The 26,176-nt window shown below is 41.7% G+C and overlaps 1 protein-coding gene across 5 annotated transcripts; it reads left to right on the forward strand.

The window, feature by feature from the left end:
• The first annotated feature begins 1,646 nt into the window (after window positions 1-1,646).
• On the forward strand, window positions 1,647-18,813 carry nrf1 (nuclear respiratory factor 1). Of its 5 annotated transcripts, none has more exons than XM_012850643.3 (12): window positions 1,647-1,773; window positions 5,521-5,629; window positions 5,759-5,903; window positions 6,284-6,398; window positions 6,518-6,644; window positions 7,431-7,571; window positions 10,967-11,125; window positions 11,908-12,123; window positions 12,213-12,311; window positions 12,452-12,609; window positions 14,447-14,568; window positions 17,831-18,813. In XM_012850643.3, the coding sequence occupies exons 2-12, from the start codon at window positions 5,561-5,563 to the stop codon at window positions 17,989-17,991; spliced, it is 1,512 nt and encodes a 503-aa protein (XP_012706097.1). In that variant the 5' UTR covers window positions 1,647-1,773; window positions 5,521-5,560; the 3' UTR covers window positions 17,992-18,813. The 5 variants fall into 5 exon arrangements, with proteins under 5 accessions (XP_012706097.1, XP_021165241.1, XP_012706091.1 ...); XM_021309566.2 differs by having other exon boundaries at window positions 12,461-12,609; XM_012850637.3 differs by having other exon boundaries at window positions 1,648-1,773; window positions 5,518-5,629; window positions 17,831-17,991.
• The last annotated feature ends 7,363 nt before the right edge of the window (window positions 18,814-26,176 follow it).

Consider the following 26,176-nt stretch of genomic DNA (forward strand, 5'->3'; position numbering starts at 1 on the left):
AATAAACCAACTTAAAATGTAATAAAAAAAACAAACAAGGACTCTATAATTTTACTGAAAAAGGTAGTTTTTAAGAAGTCAAACTACACAGAATTTTGTGAAAGTAATTCCTCTGTAAAATGTCATAGGTGCAAACAGTACTTGAGGCAAACATCTAGTTTGCACATGCCCAATTTATCACGCGTTAATCCATCCTGAGAGCCCATCTGTACTTTGTAATTCTGGCTTTACTGTTAAAAAAAATATACCTCAAACTAGCAGCAAGAAAGTAAGGACATTAGGGTCTGAATGGGGTCTAATGTTATGCAGACATCGCTTTTACTTACAATTTACAGAGCACTAAGTTATCTCTGCAACGTGCTCATTACAAGAATATATATAACCTACTACCTCATATATAAGTTTAATAAAATTCTTAAAGTTTCATTAAAGGTGTAAGTAGGTAACCGTTAATAAAATCTACGGAAGCTAACCTGAATGACACAGGTGTTAGTAATTGCAGCAAAGCCATTTTCGTCTTATATTTTTGTCTATTCTTTGTTTCTATTTCCAGTTTGTTTTCTTTTTATTTCTTTTATATTACTAATTGCCGAATAACTTATTTCTGCGTATAGTTTCAGTGTTTGGCTTACTTCTGTCCGCATAATATCCCAGCGACGATATGAAGCACCTGGATGCAGAAACTCAATCCCGAGTGGCAATGAAAGGGGGCGTGGTTTCGCAACTCTTCGTGTGACGTTCACTGGCTGTGGGAAGTAAGAGCTAAAATGAGTGGCGCATAATTTAAGACACAGTGATTGATTAAAAAGTTATTTAAACTCTCTCGACTACCATATATCTTTGACCTGATATCTAGCCGTAACATGAACACACTTTTTTGTCAGTATCAGATGTCACGCGTGTGTTCCCTCAGCTGGTTTTGTTTACTCATAACGTTATTGACTAGGCATGTCCTCTCAAATGCCTTAAAGTTCAACCAAATAGGTGTGTTTTATACAAGAATAATGTAACAGGTTAGCCTAAATTTATTATTAAAAAATAAATGGTCCTAAAAATGATAGCTGTGTTTTAAACGTTTGAGTTTAAAATCCTAATCTTTAGGTTAAAGTATGAACGTCAAGTTTATAGCCAAAACGTTGTTATTTTCCCTTTTTTTTTTAATAAACCTGTATTGACAACTGCAATGTTACAGAATACGTCAAGAGGTTAGTAAAGTCATATTTTGGGGGTGCTGGAGGGGCGAGATCACAACGAGTGACTGACATTTAGAATTTTGTAATGGACAATAAAGTAACTTTTTGTTAAATAAATTAATATTTCAATATATTGGCACTTGCCCAGTGAGTTTTTTTTTTTATTTATATCAATTAATCAGTCAGACAGTATTTATAAAACACCATTCATACAATACAAAAAAAATATATGTGATTGTATATATAGTACAGCCTCTTGATTGCTTTTACGGAAATTATAAAACAAAAGAAAAGTATGAAAGCAACCACCAGCTAACACAAAGAAAATGCTGCACTGTGTAAATATTACATCTCATTATTAGTGCATAAAGGGGACAAACTCTGAATATGTGGGTCCTATCCAGCCAGCGTCTTTTTGACTCATCCTGTCACAGTTGGACGTAGAAGCTGAGTGGATGGTCCCTGAACGCACCACCAGATCAGTGTTGTGTTTAGTGCTGGCTCCTTTCCGTCCTCCATCAAAGCTCGGTTCCATCCCCGCTGTTACGGCGCAGGCCCGAAGTAGCGCAGCCGCTCTGAGGTTAGTGCCCAACCGCGCAATCTCCAGTTATTTCAGCCCCGGCGCAGCCGCATCATCGAACCCGGCAGCGCAGGGGGCGAAAGCTGATGCTTGTTTAGGTGTCGACTCTGAGTGCGGTTCTTCGGCGTTAAAAGCAGTTTTTCTTGTTTTGTTTTTTTGGAGGGAAACATGTTGTTGGCGCGTTTCGACAATAAGCCCAGACAGACAGCAGCAGCAGCTCTGGATGAGCTGTAGGCCGCTCGGCCTCGTTTTAGCCTTGTTTTGTTTCACGTTGCGCGGGTTTCATGCTAGCTGTGGCGATGCTACTGCTGTTTGTCTCGCACCCTGCAGAGAAATCGTTGTTGTTCACATTTTAAAGCTGATCTGCTGTTATCTGTTAATAATAGTTTCTAGAGCATTTAGATAATGGACTGTACGCCGCTAAATGGTTAGCGAGGAAGCTAATTAGCCGAATGTAGGACATAGCTAGCTTAGCTCCTGGAGGACTCATTGATATCAGACTGCTACAGCACCTCTATCAGACATGCAATATATTTATTTCTGTTGTATTTAAGCCCGGTTACTTTGTGAATAATTAAACGTGTATATTTATGGCTGATCGTGTGCCTCCCCATTGATTTGCTGTAGATCCAGTGTAAACAAACCTGTAGACACTAAATTAGATATTAAGCTGCTTTTCTTTTCTGTTTTCTCTTCGGACTATGAAGTAACAAATTGAAAAATATACCTAAATATTAGTGACATTTTCTTACAAATGTTCATTATCTCTAACTGCCACGCTTAACAATCTACAATCTGCAGTTTCAAAGAAAATAAGTTTAAATAAACCATACAAAACCCCTTTTGTATGCATGTAGGAGTTTGAGATGTGTTTTTTTTTTTTCTTTATGGTGTGATTGTCACGTCTTAGATTGTATTAACCTCACAGTTCACACATGCACACACCCAATGTTCCACTTCTTGATATGAAATCATTTAGAGTTGAGAAGATATAGCTTCTGCTATGATTCCTGACTTTGGGACCAATCAGGACGAGCACAGTTGTGTACTGCTTGTTATGAATGTGTAACATGTTATTTCTTTATTTTTTGCAGTAGCCTGCAGCATCCCATAGTATGAACATATTACCTTGTCAGACAGCAACTTGGGAATTCAAATATTTCAAGGTCCAAAGGGTTTTTTTAGAAGGCTGGTTAAATACATCCCTGAGTTTATAAAGTATTGGAAACATGTGAGGGTAAAAACCTTTACCTTGCATTTAAATTACTTGTCTCCACAGTCCAAATAAAAAAAAACTTAATCATAAGCAAATCAGTCAAGGTAGTGGGGTTGTGCCAGTGTAAGGTTCCTATAACAACTTTGAGTGGGAGAAAATACAATTGTTTCACTTTATTGATGCAAACACGAACAAATAAATCTAACTTGATTGCATTAATTTAATATGAAACACCTTTTTTCCCTCTGATCCTCTTATAAGGACTTGAAATCATAGAGTGATGTGTAAATTTAGTGGTTTTGCAACTTTTTAAAACCCATTCATATTCCTACGGCTTAAAATGTCGACTGAACCCACTTTATGCAATCTAAATACAGAAACTACTTCTAAAATGAATTTTTGTCAAGTTTTCAAACATTTTCAGCCCTCAGAAAAATAGCTACTATCTCCAAACTTCAACAAATACAAGTGTTTCAGTCAAGGCAGCAATATAATAACAGCATCATCCCCTGGTAATAAATCAATACACATTCTAATCAAAACTCCCATTTGTTAGTTCGGATGTGTATTTTTGATGTAAACTAAAAAGTAACATGCTTCAAATACAACAGCTGGAGGGAACGATAGCATTACACCTAACCTTGCTGCTGAGCAGGTTAGGTGGGCACATAACTTGAGACTTTTAGGAGCAGCCTCTCTGTCTCTCTGGAATAGAAAGCCCGCGATGAACAAACACACATCTGTTAAATAAAAAGTCCCACAAATATAGCTGCCACATTCTTTCTGCCATGCGAGAGTGTTCATAACCCAATGAACCTCCTCACATGACAACAGCACAGTAGCTACAGGGATTTTTAGGTGCTAGACAATCACTAAGTAGTGCATAATTGTGAGCTACTTGGTTTTCGATGTTTTCTTCAGATAAAACTTTGAGATTTTTGATGTTCTTTTAGGACTGGACAATATAGAAAAAAAGTATATCCATTAAATAGAAATCATATTTATTGAAAATTATCAACAAATTCAAAACATATATTTTAAGTGCAGGTCTGGCCATTTTATGCTGTTGCTTAGCAACCCATTTTTAGACACAGAACACACAAACTGAATTCAAACTCAACTCTTTATTCAACCAACTTTTTACCAAAACTGCTTTTACCAAAAAGTTTTTAAAAAAGAAAAAAGAATGCCTGCTCTCTGAACTCTCTGAAGGGGGCGGAGCTTAGTGACAACACATTCCTTGGTCTGCGTTTGTGATTGGTTGGGAGGATGTAATGACTGTGGTATTAACCTACATGATAGGCTAGAATGCAAAAGGAAGGAAAACTGCTCTTCTATTGAACTTTTTACTGACCCTTTTTTTCAACCATATACGTCTATTGATCGCTATATATTGGTATTGAATTATCGTCCAGCCCAAAGTTCTTATTTAATCCCCTGAGTCGATTCATTGTAGGACAAGATATTTGTTGCGTTAACATCTTCAAGCCTTTTTGGGGTATTCCTCTACCAGCTTTGCACATCCAGAGATCTAGATGGACGTTTTTACCAAGTTAATTTTGTAAAATAACTTAAAACCGTGAAAATATATGTGCAGCATCTGGGAACACCCATTTCTAAGAGTTGCCACATATTCTTTGTTATGGATTTTAGGTCTGGGCCGTTCTAAAATCCCGTTATGCTTTTTTTTTTTTTTTTTTTTCCTAAATCCTTTCGTTCTCGCTCTCTGGTCGTATGTGCCGGGTCGCCGTCATGCTGGAAAGTGAACCTCCGCCCAACATCAAGTGTTTTGCGGCGTCTGACCGGTTTTCTTCCAGAATCGACCTGCGCTTCGCTCCAACTCTGACCAGCTTCACTGTCCCCTTCTGAAGAAAAGCGTTCCCACAGCACTGTGCTGCCGCCGCTGTGCCTCAACGCGTAGGTGGTGCTTTGCAGGGTTAGTTTTCCTCCACTTGTAGCAAGGCTGAAACATTCAGCTATGGTCACCTCTGACCAGAACTACCTTCTTTCACATGGTTGCTGCGTCTCCTTCATGGCTTAGGCAGATTTGAAATCGCTCGTTTAGCGACAGCTTTCTTTTTAAAGCGCACGACTGATATTTATTCTGTCGACACATGTTTGCACCCAAGCTGTGGATCTCCTGTGCTCCTCCAGAGTTGCCCTTTACCTCTCTTGGTTGCTTCTGATTGACCCTTTCCTTGTCCAGCCAGCCTTTAGGTGGACGTCTATGTCTAGACACTGAATTTTCACATGGTGGTTTGAACAGTGGTTGATTTAATAACCTGATCCTACTTTAAACCTCTCCACAACTAATGTTCTCTGACTATACTCCGCAAGGCACTGTGATTGAATGTGGGATTTGTACGTGTTTCTCTGCGTCTGCTAAGCGCCGCGTGAACGAAACTCGCGTTTGTCAGCACCATTTCTATAGGGGAAGTTGTATTTGAAATGAAGCATGCCCTGGTAAAAAAAAAAATAAAAAATGTCCTTGTCATCTCTTGCCACATGTCTTCTTGTGCTCCGTCCAGTAGTTGTACTGCGGATCTAGCTGTGTAGCGTTGGCGGCTCATCATGGAGGAACACGCTGTGAACCCGGCAGAGCACATGACCACCATCGAGGCCGGCGCCGTCAGCCAGCAGGTTTACTTCCCCACTTCAAACTCTGCCGATTGCAAAATGATAAGGAGTTGTCTGTGCTATTAGACCACAAAGTTAGTTATTCACTTACAAGGAAGTAAAAACGGCGTCTGACGCTTTTGTTCGCCGTAGGTACACGTGGCCACCTTCACAGAAGCTTCTATGATGAGCGCAGAGGAAGACTCCACATCCTCTCCAGACGACGACCCCTACGATGACACAGACATCCTCAATTCAGCTGGCACTGATGAGGTCACCGCTCACCTAGCTGCTGCAGGTGGGAATCATATTTACCTGCTTAAAAAAATAAAAAAAAATGTTTACCTGCTTAAAGGAAGACGACGTTGTTTGATTGTAGTCCCTGTGCAGCAATCATAAATATCAACATTTAGAAGAACTTTTTTTTTTTTATCTTGGGATGTTTTATGGGTCATCCCGGTTTTCTTAAGTTGCATCTCACCAAAGAGGCAATTTCAATTCATCAGCTTTATTATAGTGTAATTCCCCTGGTTGAACAGCAGGTGGAGCCAGCGTCTTATAGACAGGATTTCTGCACCTCTAGAAAGGTCACTATCATTTTCTAGGCCTAGATAAGTTGAGAAATGTTTTTATTTCCAGATTTGTCGCATTTAAAGTATTCTTTTGCTCCTGCCTCAGGTCCAGTAGGTATGGCAGCTGCTGCTGCTGTTGCGACGGGTAAGAAAAGGAAAAGGCCTCACATCTTCGAGTCGAATCCTTCCATCCGTAAACGGCAGCAAACCCGTCTGCTCAGGCGAGTTTCTCCAGCGTGCTTCTTCACGCCAGAACTGTAGCTTTAAATATCCGTGATGGCACTTTTACATCTTTTTAGATGTGACAAAGGGAGGTAAACGGTGACGTGTGTGTTTCCAGGAAACTGCGGGCCACGCTGGACGAGTACACCACCAGAGTGGGCCAACAGGCCATAGTGCTGTGCGTCTCTCCCTCCAAACCAAATCCGGTGTTTAAAGTGTTCGGTGCTGCTCCTCTGGAGAACGTGGTGAGTGGATCCACACAGTCAGAACCCCATCCATGTCAAACTCACTGCCGACTTTAAGTATTTCATCCTGTCTTGTGTAGTGCACCTTGCAGATACGTTTAGTAACAGATGTTTGCAGCCGGTAAGAAAAGGAACTGACCCCCACAGGGAACAGTTAATGAAGAAAAAGAAATATGTTTACGCAACACATTCAAGGCTCTTTTTTTTTTTTTTTTTTTTTTTTTTTCTTAACAATACGGAATAACATTTCCAAGGATCCGCTTAAATTCTGGTTACTTTCCACGTTACTTTGCAAGATCCCACTGGAGTTTTCAAATTACTCTTTATGAGATCCTGCACATAAAATGTCCAAGGTCCCTAGTTTTATTTTGGCACAGCTTTTGCAGAGCAGGACACGACATTTGCAAAATCTGTAAAAAGTAGAACAAAAATTGTGGCCTTGCAGATAACTTGGTGTTTTGCGAAGCTTTTTGTAGGATTTCCCTTCAGCCACACTGAAATAACTTTTTATTCCTGCTACTTTCAACACTAAGTAAAATCTAAGCCATAAAGTTAGTTTATTTTCTTTACATAATTCTTTATATTTTCCTCAGTTTGACATATCAATTCTTTTTTTGAGGTGCATGGTTGAAAAACGTGTCTAAAGAAATCAGAATTCCTCCAGCACTTATATTGTATAGACTTGATTTCAACGGAAGGCCACAACCCATCGAAACGCTCTTTCTTCCTCTTAATCAAAACATTCCCTGCATAACTCACCTTGTGGTCGTCTTTCCTGATCCCCAGGTAAGAAAGTATAAGAGCATGATGTTGGAGGACCTGGAAAACGCCCTGGCTGAGCACGCACCTGCAGGAGGAGAGCTGGCCTCAGAACTGCCGCCGCTCACCATCGACGGCATCCCGGTCTCTGTGGATAAGATGACCCAGGTGAGACTCCCACATGCCTGTGTCTTAATCAATGAAGGATTAATTTGGCTTTCACGGAGGTGTTTTTGCAGTAAAATAACACGTTACATAAATATATTTGACTTTCCCAGCAGAGGGCGCCAGTTGACAAACCAGAGTTGTGAAAAAATGAGTCAAGTGTTTCATTGGGATTTTATGTGGTGGGCCAACAGAAGGTAGCACAGAATTTTAAAGTGGAGAGAAAAGAGCAGGGATTTTCCCATAATGTTTTACAAATACAAATCTAAAGAGTGTTGCATGCATTTGTATTAAGACCCTTTATTCCGAGACCACTAAATAAAATCCAGGGCAACCACTTCCTTGCAGCAATATCATTTTAATGTATGCAAATACTCCTGCTTCCCCTTGGCTCGTTGGGAGCTCTTATTCTGTCAGCTCTGGTAGTAATTCAGAAACAGTCCTGGAACAGTTAGCGGGACCTGAAGTCAAGCAAAACCTCCTGCCTTTGAGAAAGTGAGAGAGAGAGAGGAAGTGCTGCATCGGCTGCTCTTGGCAGGCCTTTTGCTGGCAGCATTAGTCCTCTGTTCACCCGAGGGAGCCTAGCTTGTTTACGCTGCCGTCCCCGTGCTGCTGACGCACTCTGCGGATCATCGTCAGAGTAGGGCACGTTAGTGGCCCTGAGAGACAGTCCCCCTGTCCAGGGAGCGTCCCGGCCAATCCCGGGGCCAGATACATCCTCCGAGACCAGGTGTTAGTCGGCCCTTGTTTTTCTGGAGGTTGTAGGATGGGATTATCATGAGTAAGTTGTTGCCTCACTCAGCGTGGCAGGGCCAGGTGGAGCGGTGGGGTTGTTCTTGGAGATGTGTGTGTGCCATGGGTATGCGTGGAAAAAGTCAGATAAACCTGCGGGGTAGAACTCGGGGGAAGTGACCCAGTGCTCCTGATATATCACAAAGGTTCTCTAAACACTAATCTTCATATATCTGCTACATGTTTGGCTCAGATAGACACCCGGCAACATATAAGGAGCATCTGTAGCAGGTGATCCCAGGTCTGGCCTGAGCCTGTAATTACCCCCCAGCCTTGTTAGGTTCAGGGACCTGGCAATATAGCCGCTGTCCTGAACTCTGATTGGACCACTGCTTTGAGGATTAAGATTGGGAGCGGGGGCGGGGTGGTCGGCATGAGGGCAACGTGCCACTTAACAAACTAGCCACTTTAATTAAGCCATCTGGCCCTGCACACAAACATCCGCATCACCCACAGGTGGAAACGCAAGAATCCCTTTACTGCTAAGTCCCTGCCCTTGGCTAATCCAAGCTGCATCCCCCTGTTTGCTGAAAGACGCTCCATTATTCCAACTACCAGATGTAGTTCAGGCGTCGTCAAAAGCGGCGATAATTGAGCGTTGGCCCTCCATTTTCTTGTGCGATCCATTTTGTCAGATCTCGTCACGTGACGCGCTGCAAAACAGTTTACTGGTGGCTGATAGCGAGCTCGGAACGGGGGTCTAATAGGGAGGAGGCAGGGATTTATTTCTCCCAGAACCAAATTTAGCCCGTGATGTCAAGGTAGGCAGACGCTGCAGTGCCTCATTGTGCAATATAATCCCCTGGTGATGTGTGCATATTACCAGGACACTGAGGACACTGGCCCTAAACCCCCACCACGGCATGCCAGCAACTATGACTGTATGCAGATTTCAAAAGCGTAGATGCAATACTGCGCATTTAAATACTGGTAAAGATGAAAAAAATAATTATATCACAAAAATAAAACTTTGTCTTCCCACAACAGATTACAGCGCTTTGTGAAACCTCGTGTTTCCCCATGTCACTTTTTATCTTCTTACAACCGCAAGGTGAAATCGTTACATGGCATTCAGCCACAGTTCTGTCATACCATTTTATATAATTCAGTGTAACTATTAGCCTTCAGAAGACATGTTATGAGTGGGTGAGACTGAGGACACGTTCACACTGCAGAGAAATGCGACCCAAATCCGTCTTTTTGCCAACATGCAACCGTTATCCGTCCTTTTCATGGCAGTGTGCACGCCCCAATTTAAAGTCTTTTCACACACACACACACCCAAAAATCCAATTTGTGCCACATCTGTGCGTGGTACTAACTCGAATACGTATCGGATATTTTTCAAAGCATCCGCAGTCTGAACGGCCATGTCTGATTGTATTCATCTTTTACGTCTCTCGCTTCCCATCCTCACACACAGCAGTAGCAGCTAGCGCTCTATAGAAGACCGTCGTTAATAGCAGTGCTGCTTTCTTCTTACCTTCATCTTGCTGTGATGTGGTCTTAATAGTGTTGGCTTCCGTTGCTCAACAGCTTTCTAAAAATAAGAAACTTTATTGAAAACTTCTAGAAACAATTACATTCACCATTACTTCCGCTAAGCTAACCGGATACATAAACACTAGAAGTGCGCAGCCAGCAAGCAGAACCTAACAAGGAAGGAGCGCGCACACTGGTGTTACGCGAGCGCGTCAGAATGATTGGCTGGTGGGACAACCAATAGATGAGGTGATTTCCCCCCCACAGAAGTTCAGGGACAGAGGAGACCAAAACTGACCAATCCGTGCTCTTCGGTCCGAAAGGCAGTGATTGGTCAGTTTTTACAGGCCGCAGCTTTTACAGAGATCAAATCTTTTAACCTCTTTGTTTCTGATACATACATAATGTATTTACTACTGTCAGGATGGAAGGAACATAGCTACAACTATAGCTTTAATGGTAGTATGAATGGCCACCTTAAAAAAAAAATCATATTTTAGCCAAATAAAAAATCAGAATTGAGCATCAAGACCTGCAATGTGAACGTAGCCTGCGATTTAACTTTTTTGTTCTACATGCAAAACACTAGTGGAAAACTAACCATTTACCCTGAACATGCTTTTCAGGGTAAATGGTTAGTTTTGTTCCAGCAGCATCAGGTTCAGGGGATACTTTTGTGTTGGTCTGTCACATAAGATGAAATTAAACACATTGAAGTCTGTGGTCTATTGTCATGAATCTTAGTTTCCACCATTCTTATTGTCTTGCTGAGTTAAATTCTAGTCTTATCCACTCAATATTTAAATTCATAAATTAAATGTTTAAGGTATCAGAGTGAAGGGGTCTGAATCCTAGCTAACCACGTTGGACCCTTTGCTAGGAAAGGCTGACTGCCAGAGGAGGTTCTCATGGTGTCAGTCCGGAGCCACAGGCATAGATCGGTCTCCGAATGAACATGTCCTCCTTTTAGCAACCCTGTTTCTATTTGCAGGCCCTCAACCTCTCAGTGTGTGTCCAATCAATACATATCAACCGCTGCTCAGCTCAAGGGCGCGTGTGTCTGTTGACTTGAAACATTTGGTGCTTTAGCTTCTTCTTCATTTTTTTGGTGCGTTTCGCTCCAGGCTCAGCTGCGAGCCTTCATCCCAGAGATGCTGAAATATTCCACGGGCAGAGGAAAACCAGGCTGGGGGAAGGAGAGCTGCAAGCCCGTGTGGTGGCCTGAGGAAATCCCCTGGGCTAACGTTCGCAGCGACGTCCGCACGGAGGAGCAGAAACAGAGAGTAAGAATCATTCTCATACAGTCAGTTAGGTGAAAATGCTTCAAAGTTGTGCTGCTTTGGGCCCTTTCAGAGTTCGATTGGTGACGCATTTGGTTATTAGAAAGCAACAAGAAATAAAGCAGTTGCATCTGTTTCTATGAGGAATTTTCAGCTGTTTAGGGTTTTTTTTTGTTTTGTATTTTACAATTTTACTGTTTCGAAGGGTTCCTACAAAGTTTGGAAATTACATCAGAATTTGTTTCAGCACTGCAAAAGGGGAAATAAAAGTAAGTAAAATATTCTTGAAATTAATGTATTTTTCCTTAATTTGAGCAGGTAAATAAGACTTTGCCAATGGAATAAGATTTTTGCACTTAAAATAATAAAAATTCCTCTCCACCATCTTATTTCAAGTGCAGGATAGCTAATAATCTTATTTTAGGGGTAAAAATACTCATTCCATTGGCAAATAGTCTTATTTAGCTGCTCAAATCAAGGAAAAACACACTGATTTCAATCTTACAATTTTACTTACTTTTAGTTCCCTTTTTGCAGTGAGGTGTAAACACCTTTGGGGAAAAATATGTATTTAAAATATAAATAAAGACCTTTAAAATATATATTTAAAGGTTATAATACATTCATCCGTCTGTCTTATCCATCTATCCATTTATCCCTCATTCTTTCATCTATTCATAAAGTCACGATGAACTCCTTTGTGTTTCTCCTTTTTTAAAAAGCCGTGAGAACTTTGTAAACGCCAGTTTGGAAAGTTTGCATGAAGTGCCTTTGCGTTCCCCCAGGTGTCGTGGACGCAGGCGCTGCGGACCATAGTGAAGAACTGCTACAAGCAGCACGGCCGGGAGGATCTGTTGTACGCGTTTGAGGACCAGCAGATAACGACGGCGACCACCACCCAGCACCACCTGACCACAGCCCAGGGCATCGCTCACCTCGTGCCCTCGCAGACCGTCGTGCAGACCGTCAACAATCCTGACGGAACCGTCTCGCTAATCCAGGTGCGTACGCTGCCGTGTAATCCTCGGGTTTTTCGACTTTTTTTTTTTTTTTTTTTTTTAAGATTAAAGGTGGCTCTGGTTTGTCTTAGGTTGGCACGGGACACACAGTTGCAACCCTGGCAGATGCTTCAGAGCTGCCGGGCGTCACGGTGGCACAGGTCAACTACTCAACTGTTACTGACGGGGAGGTAAATTTCGTCTGCTTTAGATGTTTTTAAAACAAATTGCACTGAATGCACACACGCGTAATTACACAGGACGCATAAAGGTAGAGCACAGCAGCCCGTTTTGTTTTGTTTTTTTTGTCCTGAAACTACAACTTTTCAAGGTGGAACAGAACTGGGCCACGCTTCAGGGCGGAGAAATGACGATCCAAACGACACAAGCGTCAGAGGCCACGCAGGCGGTAGCGTCTCTGGCTGAAGCTGCAGTCGCTGCTAGTCAAGAGATGCAGCAAGGCGCCACCGTCACTATGGCTCTCAACAGGTGAGTCAACAGGGGTGGGGTCACGGGGGCGGAGCCTCTATTGGCCGACGTCAGTGTTCATTGAATTAAGATTCTCACGGCCGGATAGCTACGAGTAAGAAAAACAGACTAAACCTGGACTTAGAGGAAAAAATATATTTAAAAAAGCAACAATTATTTCTGTTGCTGCTAGCATAAGAAATGGGTTATTTCACTTAGAAAATATGTTATATAAAACCTTTATTTAGATTTTAATTCACAGTCTTAAGTACACAGGTATATGTTCTGTCGCCTAGAGCTGCAGGGAAGAAATTACGACATTTGTCTCTTCCAGCCCTGGCAGCACTTGTTCCTTGTGGGGTTTCTAAGTGCTAGTTTGAGATTGGTCAGACTGCACTTGAGTTTTTGTGAAGTATGAAATGTCCTCATCAGAAAGTGTTTTGTCCTTTTTAATGCCACCTTGTGTAAAATGTGGATACCGCGGTGTTGTTGATGACAGACTTCACTTTGACTAGAAATATGGGGGTATAATGTCGGGGTACTGCAGTACCTCGTCACACCCTGGCTCCATAAGTACCTATTATATTTTTGTTAATGTTTATACATGTATAAATTCAAAGTATAGTAAATTAGTCTTATCATTTTTTAAAATGTTCATTTGTAGTTTATGTATCTTCAGCCTGAGGGACTACTGATGAAATTAGCCGTTTGCCAAATCTGATGCAGCGCATCTATTGTCCTCTGAGATCGTTGCTCGCTCACTTTTAACATATAAAAGGGGGACAGAGACACAGGTAGCATGTCACTGGGCATATGACGGAAAAAACCCAAAGGTTTTTTCTCTGCAGGGCTCCACTGTAGCATGTTTATAGCATTTTACTCTTTCTCCTATTTGGTTTGCATCAGTTTTCCTTTTGTAATATCTGAGATGAAACGTCCTCTGCCTCAGCAGGTCACTGGGGTCAGTGCTGACGAGTCACCTGCCTCTTATGCCATTTCAGCGGCTAATTAATTACCCAACAGTGAGCTGTTTGTTGTAGTTCTGTTAGTATTTTTACATAGAAGACAACGAAACCATAGCTGGACTTGATTTGCTGTTCAAAATATGCCCCCCCCCCACTCCCTATTTTTATTTTTGAACTTGCTGAACTTCTCAGCTGTGCTCATCCATACCCTGAGATGTTTGCCTGCTCTTCACTGCAGCCTTGCCATGACAATCCTTTCAGACGTGCATGAGTATCTCCCACCGGGGCTTGTTACCTGCCTCCTCCTGGGTCTTGCCTCCCTCTTCCCTCCCCCCTGCTGCTGTTTACTCCCGCTGAGCTGCTCCTCTCCTCTCCTCTCACTCTGGAACATTTTGTCTGTTTTCCAGCTCCGGAAAGGCTCTCTCACCATTTTTTTTTTTTTTTTTTTTTACTGCGGAGCTCTGTTACTAACTATCCCTCTGGCCCGTCTTCCTCTCCGCTTATCTCGTGTTTCTGTCACAAATATGATTATCAGCCAAGCTGCGGCGGCTTCCATGAGTTCATATCGAAGCCGCGGTGGTAATAAGCTGGTGATAAGTCCCCCCCCCGCAAAACTGCTCTGTTAAAGCCGTAGCACCTGGTCTTTGGGGCGATGTGACAGATTCTCTGTAAGTCCAGACAAGTAAAGCCTCTTACCGCTCATACACTCCTACCTCTTCACCTCACATCCCTAATAACCCGTGTGTGTGTGTGTGTGCTTTTAGGCTTTCTGCCAGAAGACTGTGTCTAGAGGCCTAAAATATTTTTTGGCCTCCAGACCACCTTTTTTTTGCTTATGTACTGTAATTTTGTTTTTAAGAATGTGTGCACCGCTGCTTTCTCTTGTGTTGCAGTGAGGCGGCGGCCCACGCCGTTGCGACGTTGGCCGAGGCCACTCTTCAAGGAGGGGGCCAGATCGTGCTGGCAGAGACAGCAGCCGCTGTCGGGGCTCTTGCAGGGGTCCAAGATGCTACAGGTATCGGTTTACCCCTTTCCGTCGCCATATGCACAAGTCCTGCAGAAGTCTCTGTACGCCTTCCTCTTTTTCGAGATGTTCTGATGTTACGGTTACAACCTTGAAGATATTACAGCGCATTTTTGTGTGACACAAAGTAGTACACGACCACGAAGGGAAATTAAAGCTTTGCACGCCCAGAAATTGAGCATGCATATCTCAGTTTACTCCACCTACACCGAGAGGCTCCACTGTCAGTGTAGGTGGACCACCGTGTCGTTACAGGGTTCTTGGTTTTTTGACGGATGAATTAAAAGGTGCTCTGACCCAATCCTGCTTTAAACGTCTCCCCCAATTTGGTCCTTAGTGCCTCTGCTGTGTTCCTTGGTCTTCATAATTCATGAGCGTTGCTAATGTAGTCAAAGAAACCTCCAAGGCCCTACCAGACCTGTAATATTTACACTAAATTACACGGACTATTCAGTAGGTGGGAGACTTTTGAAGGCCACTTACCTCTACATGATTATACTTTATATTGGTCTGGCACCTAAAATGCCTGTAAAAGAAACAACCCGATGAAGTGTAAGTGTGAAAAGGTTGCAGCAATGCACCGTATGTGTTAACCAGTCAATGGCGTTCCCAATTAGTCTTACTACGCGTAAGCTTCACACCGGTGACGCTCCTCTCCGTTTTAATCTACTCTGTGCTGATTTAACAGATGGCGCGTTTCGTCTGTTTCTGCCTCGTAGCAACGCTCCCCACTTTTTAATATGTTATCACGGTTAGATCAGGGACCCGGCCGCCGTGCGTTAATAAGCCTGCGCCTTGTATGCAACGTCTTAAATTAAGAGGAAGCCACTGAATGCTATTCAGGAACATCAAGCGAAAAGGTATCGACCTGCAGTTAATTGCTGAAAGTAAGTTTTGAACACGAACACGCCCACACGGGAGGAATATGTGCGCTACAAAGCCCTGGGCTAGTTTTTAATCTGGAGGATCAGTCACAAATGCACAAAACGAACCCCCTTTTTTTTAGAAGGTGCCATTTTTCTTATTAGCACAATCACCTAATCAGCGCTATACAAAAAGTGCACTTCTCCAAGGCCTGGAATAGATCCCTCCTACGAAGCTTGATCCACTCCATTCTCAATCCTTAGTCTAATCGCTTCACCAGCTGTCATCACACACACACGCAAACACACACACACATTTGTCCTCTTGCTTTTCTGTATACAGTTTATTCACACACAGGCACAGTTCCACCTGATTATTTACAGTTTTAAAATTTCTGCAATTGGTTTGCATTCCTATCCTGACTCACCGTGCATAACCGGGAAACTAAACAACCAGAGCATCTTCAGTTAAAGAAATGACTACAACTTAAATTCTGACAACAAAGTCAATGTAAGATATGCCTAAAGACATTTTTTATGTTTAACTTAAAGGTTTATCTATGTACTGCCCATTTAAAATAAATGTCATCTCGAGGCACTTTACAAGACAAGCAGGTCCAGTTTATGTACCGTACATTAATACAGAATTCAGTATGGTCATGTTCAAAGACATGCAGTTAATTTTACTGCAATGCAACGATGTCAGATTTACGAGGGGTTGGGAGGACAGGTTGGAGAACACATAAACTGCTCCTGGAGTACTTTCTGTTAGAGTAATGGCAGCAAATGCTTCGTATAGGTTTTTGCCCAAGAGAGAGAGAAACAGCTAGTCACAGAATCACTGCGAGTTCTATGAAATATTAAAAACGAAGATCGAAGTCAATGACAGCAGCAGCTAAATGAATTGGACCTTCCAGGGAAGAGAAAATTGTTGGAAGCACAAAAAAAACTTTAACAAGTTTATATCTAAACATTTAAAGGATATAAATAGATAATAATTTTTTTCTGTCATAGAAAAGAACATCATTACTGGTCTGTAGTGCAATTCCAAGAACAAGTTGACACTGCTTTTAAGCCCTTAATTTTAGGCTATGGGGTAGCACTAAATCCCAAAAAAAGGACAAAAATATTTGGGATTGAATTTTATCTAAGGAATTTCTGGGATGCACACGGTTAATTAGAATTTGTTTGTAAAAATAAAACTTAGAAATGTATTGTCCTGAGGGTAAGCTTCAGTCCTCGGAGCGTTCACAAGCCACTGCCATCTCCTGCGCTCATATTCATGCCTTCTTGTGACACAGTGACAGCTTGCGGGGAGGAGCAAAAGGCCCACATGGCTGCAGCAATAATCCCTGCAGGCAGAGATTCAAACACTGAAACAGCTGGGAATTGGGCAAGCGAGCTCAGGACGTCCTATTGGTGCAATGCTCGATATAGTAACTTACTGGGGTTCTCACACAGTCTGGATTCGAATAGTTTCCAGGTATGGAGAAGAGTGGAAAAAGACATTAGGATATCTTAAACTCATTCTCTGTTCCATTATTGTATAAATTGCCGTGCCCATTCTCCCACCCATCCACCTATTGGCTCATTCTGTCCATTTAAGTTTGTCTGCTCATCCATCCATTCAATCGATACGTCCCACAGAGTCTCTCCATTTATCCATTCCTCAGCACCTCAACGCATAGATCCATTAATCCAGTCACTCATTTATCCATCCTCCTTAGAGTCTTTGATTATGGACTCTGGGTCTAAAGTCTGACCACTGTAGAATTCACAGTGAAGCTCTGTCTTAACACTTTATTATCCATCTGGAAACCTTCCGTTGAAGTAATTTTGGGAAGGGGCGAAAATACTGGTTAGCTGATTGGCCTATGTTGGTGATAGACAAGCCAAATAAACCAATCAAATTCGTCGTCGCTCGTAACAGAGCGACGACGAAAACACAACCACAAGCCAAGCTACTCTTGCTGCTGCAGGTAAAGGCTCGTTAGCTCAGCAGAGAAATACTCTGTAATTCTGATAAAACTTGCTCGATAGCCACGCTAACGCTAGTTTCATCGGCTGAAGCCGCCATGTTGTTTAGACTGAACTGTCGCGCTTCCCGTTGCGTCACACCTCAACCCGCCTCAAAGCCAACGCTGATTGGACGTTCGTTTGGTGAACGGCTCCAAATTTTCTTCAACGGAGGGTAGCCAGACTGATCTGCGAGTGAAACCTTGAAAGCTCGCGAGATCAGGATGGTCTCACGAGGCTAGAACTCTGGGACTTTCAGTCTGAAAATAATGAGGTTTTTGGCATAAAAACTCTGAACTTGGCTTTCTTGGTAGGATAAAAATGAAACTCCACTGATTAGTGATGCCGGTGCTGTTGTGTGTCTCTCTCCTCAGGGTTGGTCCAGATCCCGGTCAGCATGTACCAGACTGTAGTGACCAGCCTCGCCCAGGGAAACCGTCCTGTGCAGGTTGCAATGGCGCCCGTCGCCACACGCATAGACAACACGGTCACGCTGGACGGCCAGGCGGTGGAGGTCGTGACCTTGGAGCAGTGACACTATGGACTCGGGGCCGGAGTAGAACGCACTGAACAGCCATCTTGGGAGATTTGTTTCTCTCCTGTTTTTTCCAAGACAACACATTGTGTACGACGTTGAATATATTTTTAAATGTACGACTGCAGGGGAAGTAAAAGTGATTATCAATGCATTGTGTTTACTATGTAAAGATATTGCTTTTGTTGATGAATTTCATTTATCCTCATATTTTTTAAGCTCTGTGATGTTGAGTGTCTAGTATTTATTTCTGTAAAATTAACCCTCACTTTAAACAAAGTCAAACCAAAAAATAAAAACAACAAAAAAAAAAAAACTGGAAGGAAAGCCACCACGATATCAATGCGATCAATTTTGGGCATGGTGTGTACGTACAATATAACGCTACTCAATTATTTACTTATTTGTTTAAAATGTGCCACAATCAGCAGTCACTCCCTTTTTGTTTCTCGTACTCCCCTTCACTGCTGCAGGCTCCTCCATATCATTTTCTCACATTAGAGGAGAACAATAAATAAAGTTTTCATTGTCTTGTCATGTGTTTATCATACCCACACACATGCCAAAATACGCACTCTCAGGATATACATCACGGTGTTGTTTACTGCTGGATTACTCAAGCCGTCTTGTTTCTTATTTATAGTGCATGAACGTGGAGGAGCACCCTTTAGTATGTTATTTTTAACATGGATTACTTGGATCTTCTTGATCGGCGCCCCTTTTTGCTTATTGCTGGAAGTCACATTTGGATTAAATGTTACAACATTTGTAATGCAGATGAACAGTTTGAGCTGCGGAAATAAATCAAATTTGTCTCCAGAAGCTGTATTTGTCACTTTAACCTGCACCAAACCTGTGTGTTAAAGCAAAGTCCAGTTAAATGTTTATGGGTCAAACAGTTGTCAAACTGTTTATAGTATGCCTTCCTCATGTAGATTGTGTGTTGTTTTATTCTTTACATTTGATAAGGCAGCTCCTCACATAGTTTGATGTCTATTCAGTATTTTAGGATGTTTAAAAGCAAACAGATAGGCTTTTTTTTTTGGCAGACCCTTGGTTGTAGGAACTACCATGAAGAGCTTGCATTGATAGGCAATCAGTCTTTTACACCACAATGGAAGAAGTTGGTCAGATTTACAGATTGGTTTTATTTCAGACACATTGGAGGGTTTTTCAGGCCTGAATACCAATTTCAGCTCATGTCACGTAGCAGATTTAGGCCTAGACTTTGGCTAGACCACTTATGTTAAGATAGTCAGAGGTGGACTTCGAATCATTGCTCTGCTTCATAACTTAAGTGCGCTGGAGCTTAAGGTAACAAACTAATGACTGGGCATTCTCTTTCAGGAGTTTCTCTCGGCTGATAGAATGCATGGGTCCGTTAAGTAAGGAGAGGTTTGACCATGAAGCTGCCCAACATCACCAGATTTACATGTCCTTTTTCTAAAATGCAGTTAGGTTATCTGCATTCTCCTTTGTGAGGGTGATCGGACCACATCCCTGAATGGTGGTGGGCTGCGGTCGAGTGCCCTGTAGTTCCCAGGGATGTGTCAAGCCGGCAGCGACTACACCCAGCTCTGGTGGGCATAATTCCCTCTTGACCTTCCAGGGGTTAGTTCACTGGGTGGAATAGTAATGGACCCCATCTACCTTGGTTGTTCCAGTTAGAGCTGCCGCAATGGGCTGCTGTCTGTCTGGTGTGTTGGGGGCTTTTGGGAGGTCTCTCCTACTTGGTTGGTACTGGGTGATCTTGCTGCAAGGGATTTTTTTGGGTGGCCCTTGGGAAAACCGGGTCCTGGTGACAGGAGATACCGGTGTGCCTGAGCTGAGAGGGTTCGTGCCTTACATCTCACCCTGTCTCTCTGTCCTTGGTGCAGCAGCTCCTGTGCATAGGAATTATTTGCGTTTTCTTCTTTGCCAGAGGGCAAACACTATTAGTCAACACTCCTGAAAATGTTCATCCTTGACAGGTACTAAAAGGAAAACCGCATTCGCCAGGTTACATGTTTCCCAGAATCTAACAAGCATGACAGTACAAGGCCCCGTCTTTGTGCAACCTGAGCCAGTGAAAATGCCCACCGTTGTGCTTCATCTTTTTTAGATACATACTTACAGATACTTGTAATCTGAAGAGGAACATACCTCTCCCAGTTAGGCAAAAAGGGTGTCAGCCAAACTATTGCATCAATTGTATCAACAAAACCACTGCGGGTCCATTGTTTTAGGACCCTTCTAATCTGCACAAGCTTGAGCGTGCCCCATATGCACTTAAAAAAACCTTACCACAGCCTTGATCACATGTCACAGAAACCTGGGTAACTGCCATATTCTTGCAGAACACTAAGATTACTCACTCAACAGGGAAGTACAGTATATATACAGCTACAGTTACTGCTCGATTTACAATGTTACACTCCAAAAATACCTTGTGCAATGGGAAACTAATTAGCATCCTCCAACACCTTTAACAAAGGTGAACCCTTTTAAGTAAGGAAGGTTTTTCTTAAAAGTGTCCTCTGTCGGTGGGGGCCCTGTCGGTGGGGCCCTGAGATGGTCTGCAAGAGCTTTCCACATGTGGTAAGAGGCAGCTTCAAAGACCTTGTTGTCCATGCTTTTGAGCCGTACCCTGGATGGGAGATGGTGGTGTTGGCCAGACCGGGTTCAGGCTGATGTAAGTAATTTAAGCAATTCAGTTAGGTCAGGATGCATCGTGCAGACAGTGATGGGCGTGCAGCAGGATTTTGTACTTAATATGAAGGTGAACAGGGAAGTAGCTCAGTGTGGGCGATGAGCTCGTGCTTCTGTACTCCCATCAGGACCCTAGCTGCGCTGCTATGAACATACTGCAGCTTTTGAAGGCTCCTACCAGGAATCCCGCTCAGAATGTGTTACAGCATAATCTCCTCCAGACAGAAGCTGAGGTGGGTAACACTGGGAGAAGGGGAGCGAGAGGAGGTGATTTTGAGGTAGAGTTATGTGTCGTCAGCATAGCAATAGAAATTCCACGCCTGCTGACGACATGGCCAAGGGGAAGCATGCAAATTTTGAAAAGCATAGGACTGAGTACAGAGCCCTGAGAGACCCCACAGGTGAGGTTTGGATTTTGTCACCCCCAGGGCCACGCATTTGGTCTGTTCTGTGAGATATGTTTGAAACTCCAGAAGGTTAGAGCCAGAGAGACTGATGTAGTGCTGGAGATGATGGAGAAGTATGTGAAGATTTACTGTGTCAAATGCAGCAGAAAGATCAAGAAGGATGGGGAGGGATGTGGATGCAGAGTCAGAAGCCATCAGCTCACTAGTGACTGATTAAGACTTTCTGCCTGTGGGAGGGGTGGAAACCATTTATAGAAATCATTCATATAGACTGTTTGATTTGACATTATTGAGGAACTGGAAGGAAACAACTGTTTCTAGAATTTTGGAGATGAATGGGAGATTTGAAATGGGTCTCTAATTTGACAGATGCTCAGGGTGTAAGGTGGGTTTTTTGAGGAGAGGTATAATGAGAGCAATTTTGAGGGTGGTTGGAATATTGCCGGTTTCCAATGAGAAGTTTATGATTTTAGTTATGAGAGGACCAATGGAGTGGTTGTGTGTTTTAAGTAGGCAAGATGGGAAAGGGTCAAGTGTAGATGGTTTTAATTTTGGGATGATATTCTTGACCTTCTTTTGCATTATGAGGGAGAAACGAAGTAGGTGTTGCATAATTAATATTTGTGTATACTTACAATATGTAGTGAAGGAATTCAGAAAATATTTATTAAAAAATTGTGGGGTTGTTAAGGAAGATGTCTAACTTGTTCTCCCCTAACTATTCTCAACTACACTGTCTGCTGTGGATCACTTCCTAGGGTCAGAAAATCTCTGCAACTTCTCTGCAAACTCTACCCATTCTGGACACAAACTGTTTCGACTTTTACCATCAGCTCACCACTGTGAAGCACTAATTACAGATATCAGCCGCTATAGAGACAGTTTCTATCCCAGGAATGTCAATCGGATGAACACCTAACAGTCAAAATATCCAGATTAATACCATGCTTATCAATCCAACCATGTCTTCCTCCTCAGATATATATATATATATATATATATATATATATATATATATATATATATATATATATATATATATATATATATATATATATATATGTGTGTGTGTGTGTGTGTGTGTGTGTGTGTGTGTGTGTGTGTGTGTGTATGCCGTCTACAGTATTTGGACTCAGTTTATACAGAACTAGTCCAAAGAAGGGCCAGACGCATCTCCACTGATCCCAGCCACCAAGGCAATTCACTGTTGGCCCCTTTCCCATCAGGTAAACACTTCAGAAGCATTAAATCCAAAACCAATAAACTTAGAAACAGCTTCTTCCAAAGAGCTGTGATGGTAATCGCCTTCTGATGGGAGACGGCAGTCCAACACATTAAAAATCACCCTACTACTGCACACTATTATTTCAGTATATCTAAATGTACATTTCTGTAAATGAAGCCTCGAATCATTGCACAAAATTACCTTATTACCTCATTATTTGTTATTTGTGACTCATTAAGGACAACTAGCTTATACAAACTTTAAAATGTTCATATTATTTATTTATTTTTCTTTTGAACGTTATAATGGGGGGGGGGGACAAAACAAAATGATACACTGTAACCCTTGTGCGCCTGTTTGTTTGTTTGTTTGTCAAAAAGAAATTTCACGACGCTAACACGCGGTGACAATAAAGAATCTTTGTATATATATATATATATATATATATATATATATATATATATATATATATACATATATACAAAATGTTTTTTATTGCTTAATATTTAATATAGTTATTCTCAGAATGTCTCAATTAAGAGACAAGTAGAACCTTAGACAAATTACTTGTTGGTTTCACAAACTTGCCGATTATAGCTGATTCTGTCTTCTATCATGGACAAGCCCCCACTCAATAGCAGAAGTTAGCTGAAGCGTCATAAGGCATCTATCTAACATTAAAGTCATAAATTGTTCCTAGGACAACTTAAAGACGGAAAACAAGGGCTTATACGTGTGCTGTTTCTGGTAGGCAAGCAAGAACAATGACATTTAACAGTTAGCTTACCCGGCCCTCCACTGATATAGACTTTCCAGAAGCAGCATCTGATCTGGTCACCCCGACAGCTTCATCCAGGGGCCAACTGATGCCACCTTTTTATTTAAAAAAATATTGTTATTCAAATTAACCTTTTACTGGTTTCATTGAAGTGTTTACTTTGTAAAGCTGTGTTACCTCTCCATGGCCTTGTTCTCATGTCTTTGTTCCTGGCCAAAAGTACCAACTCCACAGGTGCATTTCATCAGGCTAATTAAGGCAGCATCTGTACTTCCCCAGATAATGCATTTTTTTGTCATGGTACATTTGCGCACTTGTAGAGCTAAACTAAACATTGTTCCATAGCCAAAACCATCTCAAAATGTACTGCTCATCACTCCTAGAAAAAAAACTATCATTTCAATAAACTAGGCATCCACTCATCTTTTTGTGCCCCAAGCTCAATGCACTTGATTCTAATTTCAACTTCCAAACCTCTGTTAATTCTACAAGTTAATATATTTTTGCCAGGCACATACCCTAACAGTGTTCTCCACACTAACTACTTCTGGTAAGCCAGTTGTGGATCACTATGATAATTTTAAAAAGTGTAAAACTGGAAGGAAATAAAACATTCATTGTAAAAGCATATTAGTGTATGTTACTGTGTTCAAAGATTAATTAATGTTTAGCAATATGATAATATTGTAATATTCAAAGCTTGGTGGAATTAAGTGAACACTAATGTGTTAGCCATTCAATAGGTTAGCATTAAGCTAACTGCCAGATTTCTGTCTTGACAATAATTTTTGTGCATGTTTGTGTATTTATGTTGTGCATCAATATTATTGACTCAGTGTTTGTTAATGTGGAATTGCGTCAAATGCAACACAAATTGTGGCATTTTATTCTACTCTGCAGTTTCATAATGCTGCTGTAAACGGCTCAAATGTAGCCTACTAGCTAACTCCTAGATGTTTATCGGCCAAGCTAGGAATCCACTCTTATGTCCTGGTGAGAGCAAAATATATTTATAAATAAATATTTTTTGTCTTTGATTTATTAGTGCATTCAAAATACTGAGTGCAACATTAAACTTGATTTTAAAAAGTCTAAACTTACATTGTGCTTCTTTAAAGAAAGATACAAATTCTGCACCTTACAGTTTCATAACACCTGTGTTTTCTTTCTGAGCAAAACTTGTTTTTTTTTTTGCATGTTCACATTCTGAACTTTTATCTTATTCTAAGCGTCTCCTCTCTTTTAACATATGTTAGATTTCTTCACGTTTTGAGCTAGAGTGATGCGCATGCCACAAAACCCAATAACCTCCACGCTCTTTTCCATTCCACCCCCACCTTTCCCGCAGTGACAGACAGGGCCTTGATTACATCATAAGCTGCCTGAACCTCTTCTGCTTTAAAGCCTGGGATTTGCTAGCAGGGCCCTTCTGTTGCAGAGCAGAACAGAGAGAGAAAGAGAGAGAGAGAGAGACTAAATCTATTGGGCGTCATAGTGTGCATCCCGCTCTTGCTCCAGATTAAAGCTGAACAAGATTGTTTTTAGACAGATGAAAACATCCACACCACCACAAAGTGCTACGTTTCTACAAAGTGATGTAACAGATTTATGTTTTCTATGTGTATTTTAGATAGAAACCCCTTTTTATTTATCAAGAGATAAATGGTTGAATGCCTAACTTCTAGACACAAGCGCTTTAGCTATCTGTCGTGGAAGCAATATGTTTAATGGTGGAAGATCCATGGGAAGAGGGAAGCCACCGCCACTGATCCTTCTTAGTTGATAGACGAAGCTGTAGCCGGGACTTCAGTGGCAAGATGGGAGTGGGGGCGCGCTGCAGGGTGAGCAGGGAGTGCTGGGTTATTCTTTTTGTCCAGATTTGCGCCAGCAGACTCTGTAGCAGGGCTTTAATCTCCACTAATCGTTTCTTAATACGTGTGCATCCCGGGCCCTCCACCTCTGCACGCATCCAGACCCGCACACATATTCCCTACATATTGGTGACGTGCTTCTGGCCTGAGCCCCTACTTGCTCCAACAAGGCGTAATGTCCTAGCCTTTCCTCTGACGGTGGGAGACACAAGCTAAGAGATCAATTCCTTGAGAACAGATGAATTCTGCACATGCGATAGTTTCAGTTGTCCCCTAAAAATTAATTACTTGGCACCCAAGCTTTAGCCTTCCTTAGATATGACTATTCATGAAATTTAGCATGTCTGTATGACCTCAACAAGTGTTATGCTCAAAAGGAGCCTTTCCTGAATGCCTGTCAGTATGTGCCAACATTTCTCTTGTGAATTCCCTTAATTTACTAATTTGGAAATTTGTTAGGTTTTAAAATAGTCCATGACTCATCATAACTTTGAATACTGATTTATGCATTAAACCTTACATGTGAAGTTGTCTTTTCATTGACTGGAATGATTACATGTTTCCAACCTGTATTATATTAAAAAAAAACATTCCCCTCTCTTGAAGTAGTAAAATGTCTAGAGAGATAATTAGATATCTTTGGTTTCTCCCTGAGCTTAAAGAATGTGTTTTAAAAAATATAATAGAAACATTGTTTTCATTTGGTGTCTATTTTGAGATAGCTTTCACATTACTCCAAGTCCACCTCCGATTGGTTGACAAGCTCCTCTTGACAAATCCTCTTCCTGAACCCCATGCTGCGGAGAGCAGTGCTAAGACCGGGATTCAGTAAAAAAGAACTTTGAAACCCACCAAAAGGATTTGCCAGACCAAGATGACCCATTACTTTCAAATTCGGTTGGGGTAAATGTTTTTGTTTGGACTGTACATATGCTACATTTGTCTGTTTTTGTGTAAAGCTGTGGAGATTCCAGTCTTCCTCTGTCCTCCTCAGACATGTGTCCAGAATCACTTTGTAACTTTCTTCAGAGCATTTTGTATCATGCTCAGTTTCAAATCCAGATTGAAGAACCATCAAGATATACAAAATATTTATTTGATAAATATTAACGCTTTAATATGCAGCCTTTACGTCACCATTCAGACTTATTCAGTTCACGTTCCATCAGTTAGAGTAAATCTGATGAACCTAAAATAAAGTTCAATTATCCTAGTG

This window comes from Fundulus heteroclitus, chromosome 17 (assembly GCF_011125445.2).
Source record: "Fundulus heteroclitus isolate FHET01 chromosome 17, MU-UCD_Fhet_4.1, whole genome shotgun sequence".
NCBI lineage: Eukaryota > Metazoa > Chordata > Actinopteri > Cyprinodontiformes > Fundulidae > Fundulus > Fundulus heteroclitus.

Coding starts and splice junctions, on each gene's coding strand:
- nrf1 (XM_012850643.3), top strand. CDS start 5,561: ATGGAGGAACACGCTGTGAACCCGGCAGAGCACATGACCACCATCGAG. Junction 6,645..7,430: donor CTGCTCCTCTGGAGAACGTG/GTGAGTGGATCC, acceptor CCTGATCCCCAG/GTAAGAAAGTATAAGAGCAT. Junction 12,610..14,446: donor GTCACTATGGCTCTCAACAG/GTGAGTCAACAG, acceptor CTTGTGTTGCAG/TGAGGCGGCGGCCCACGCCG.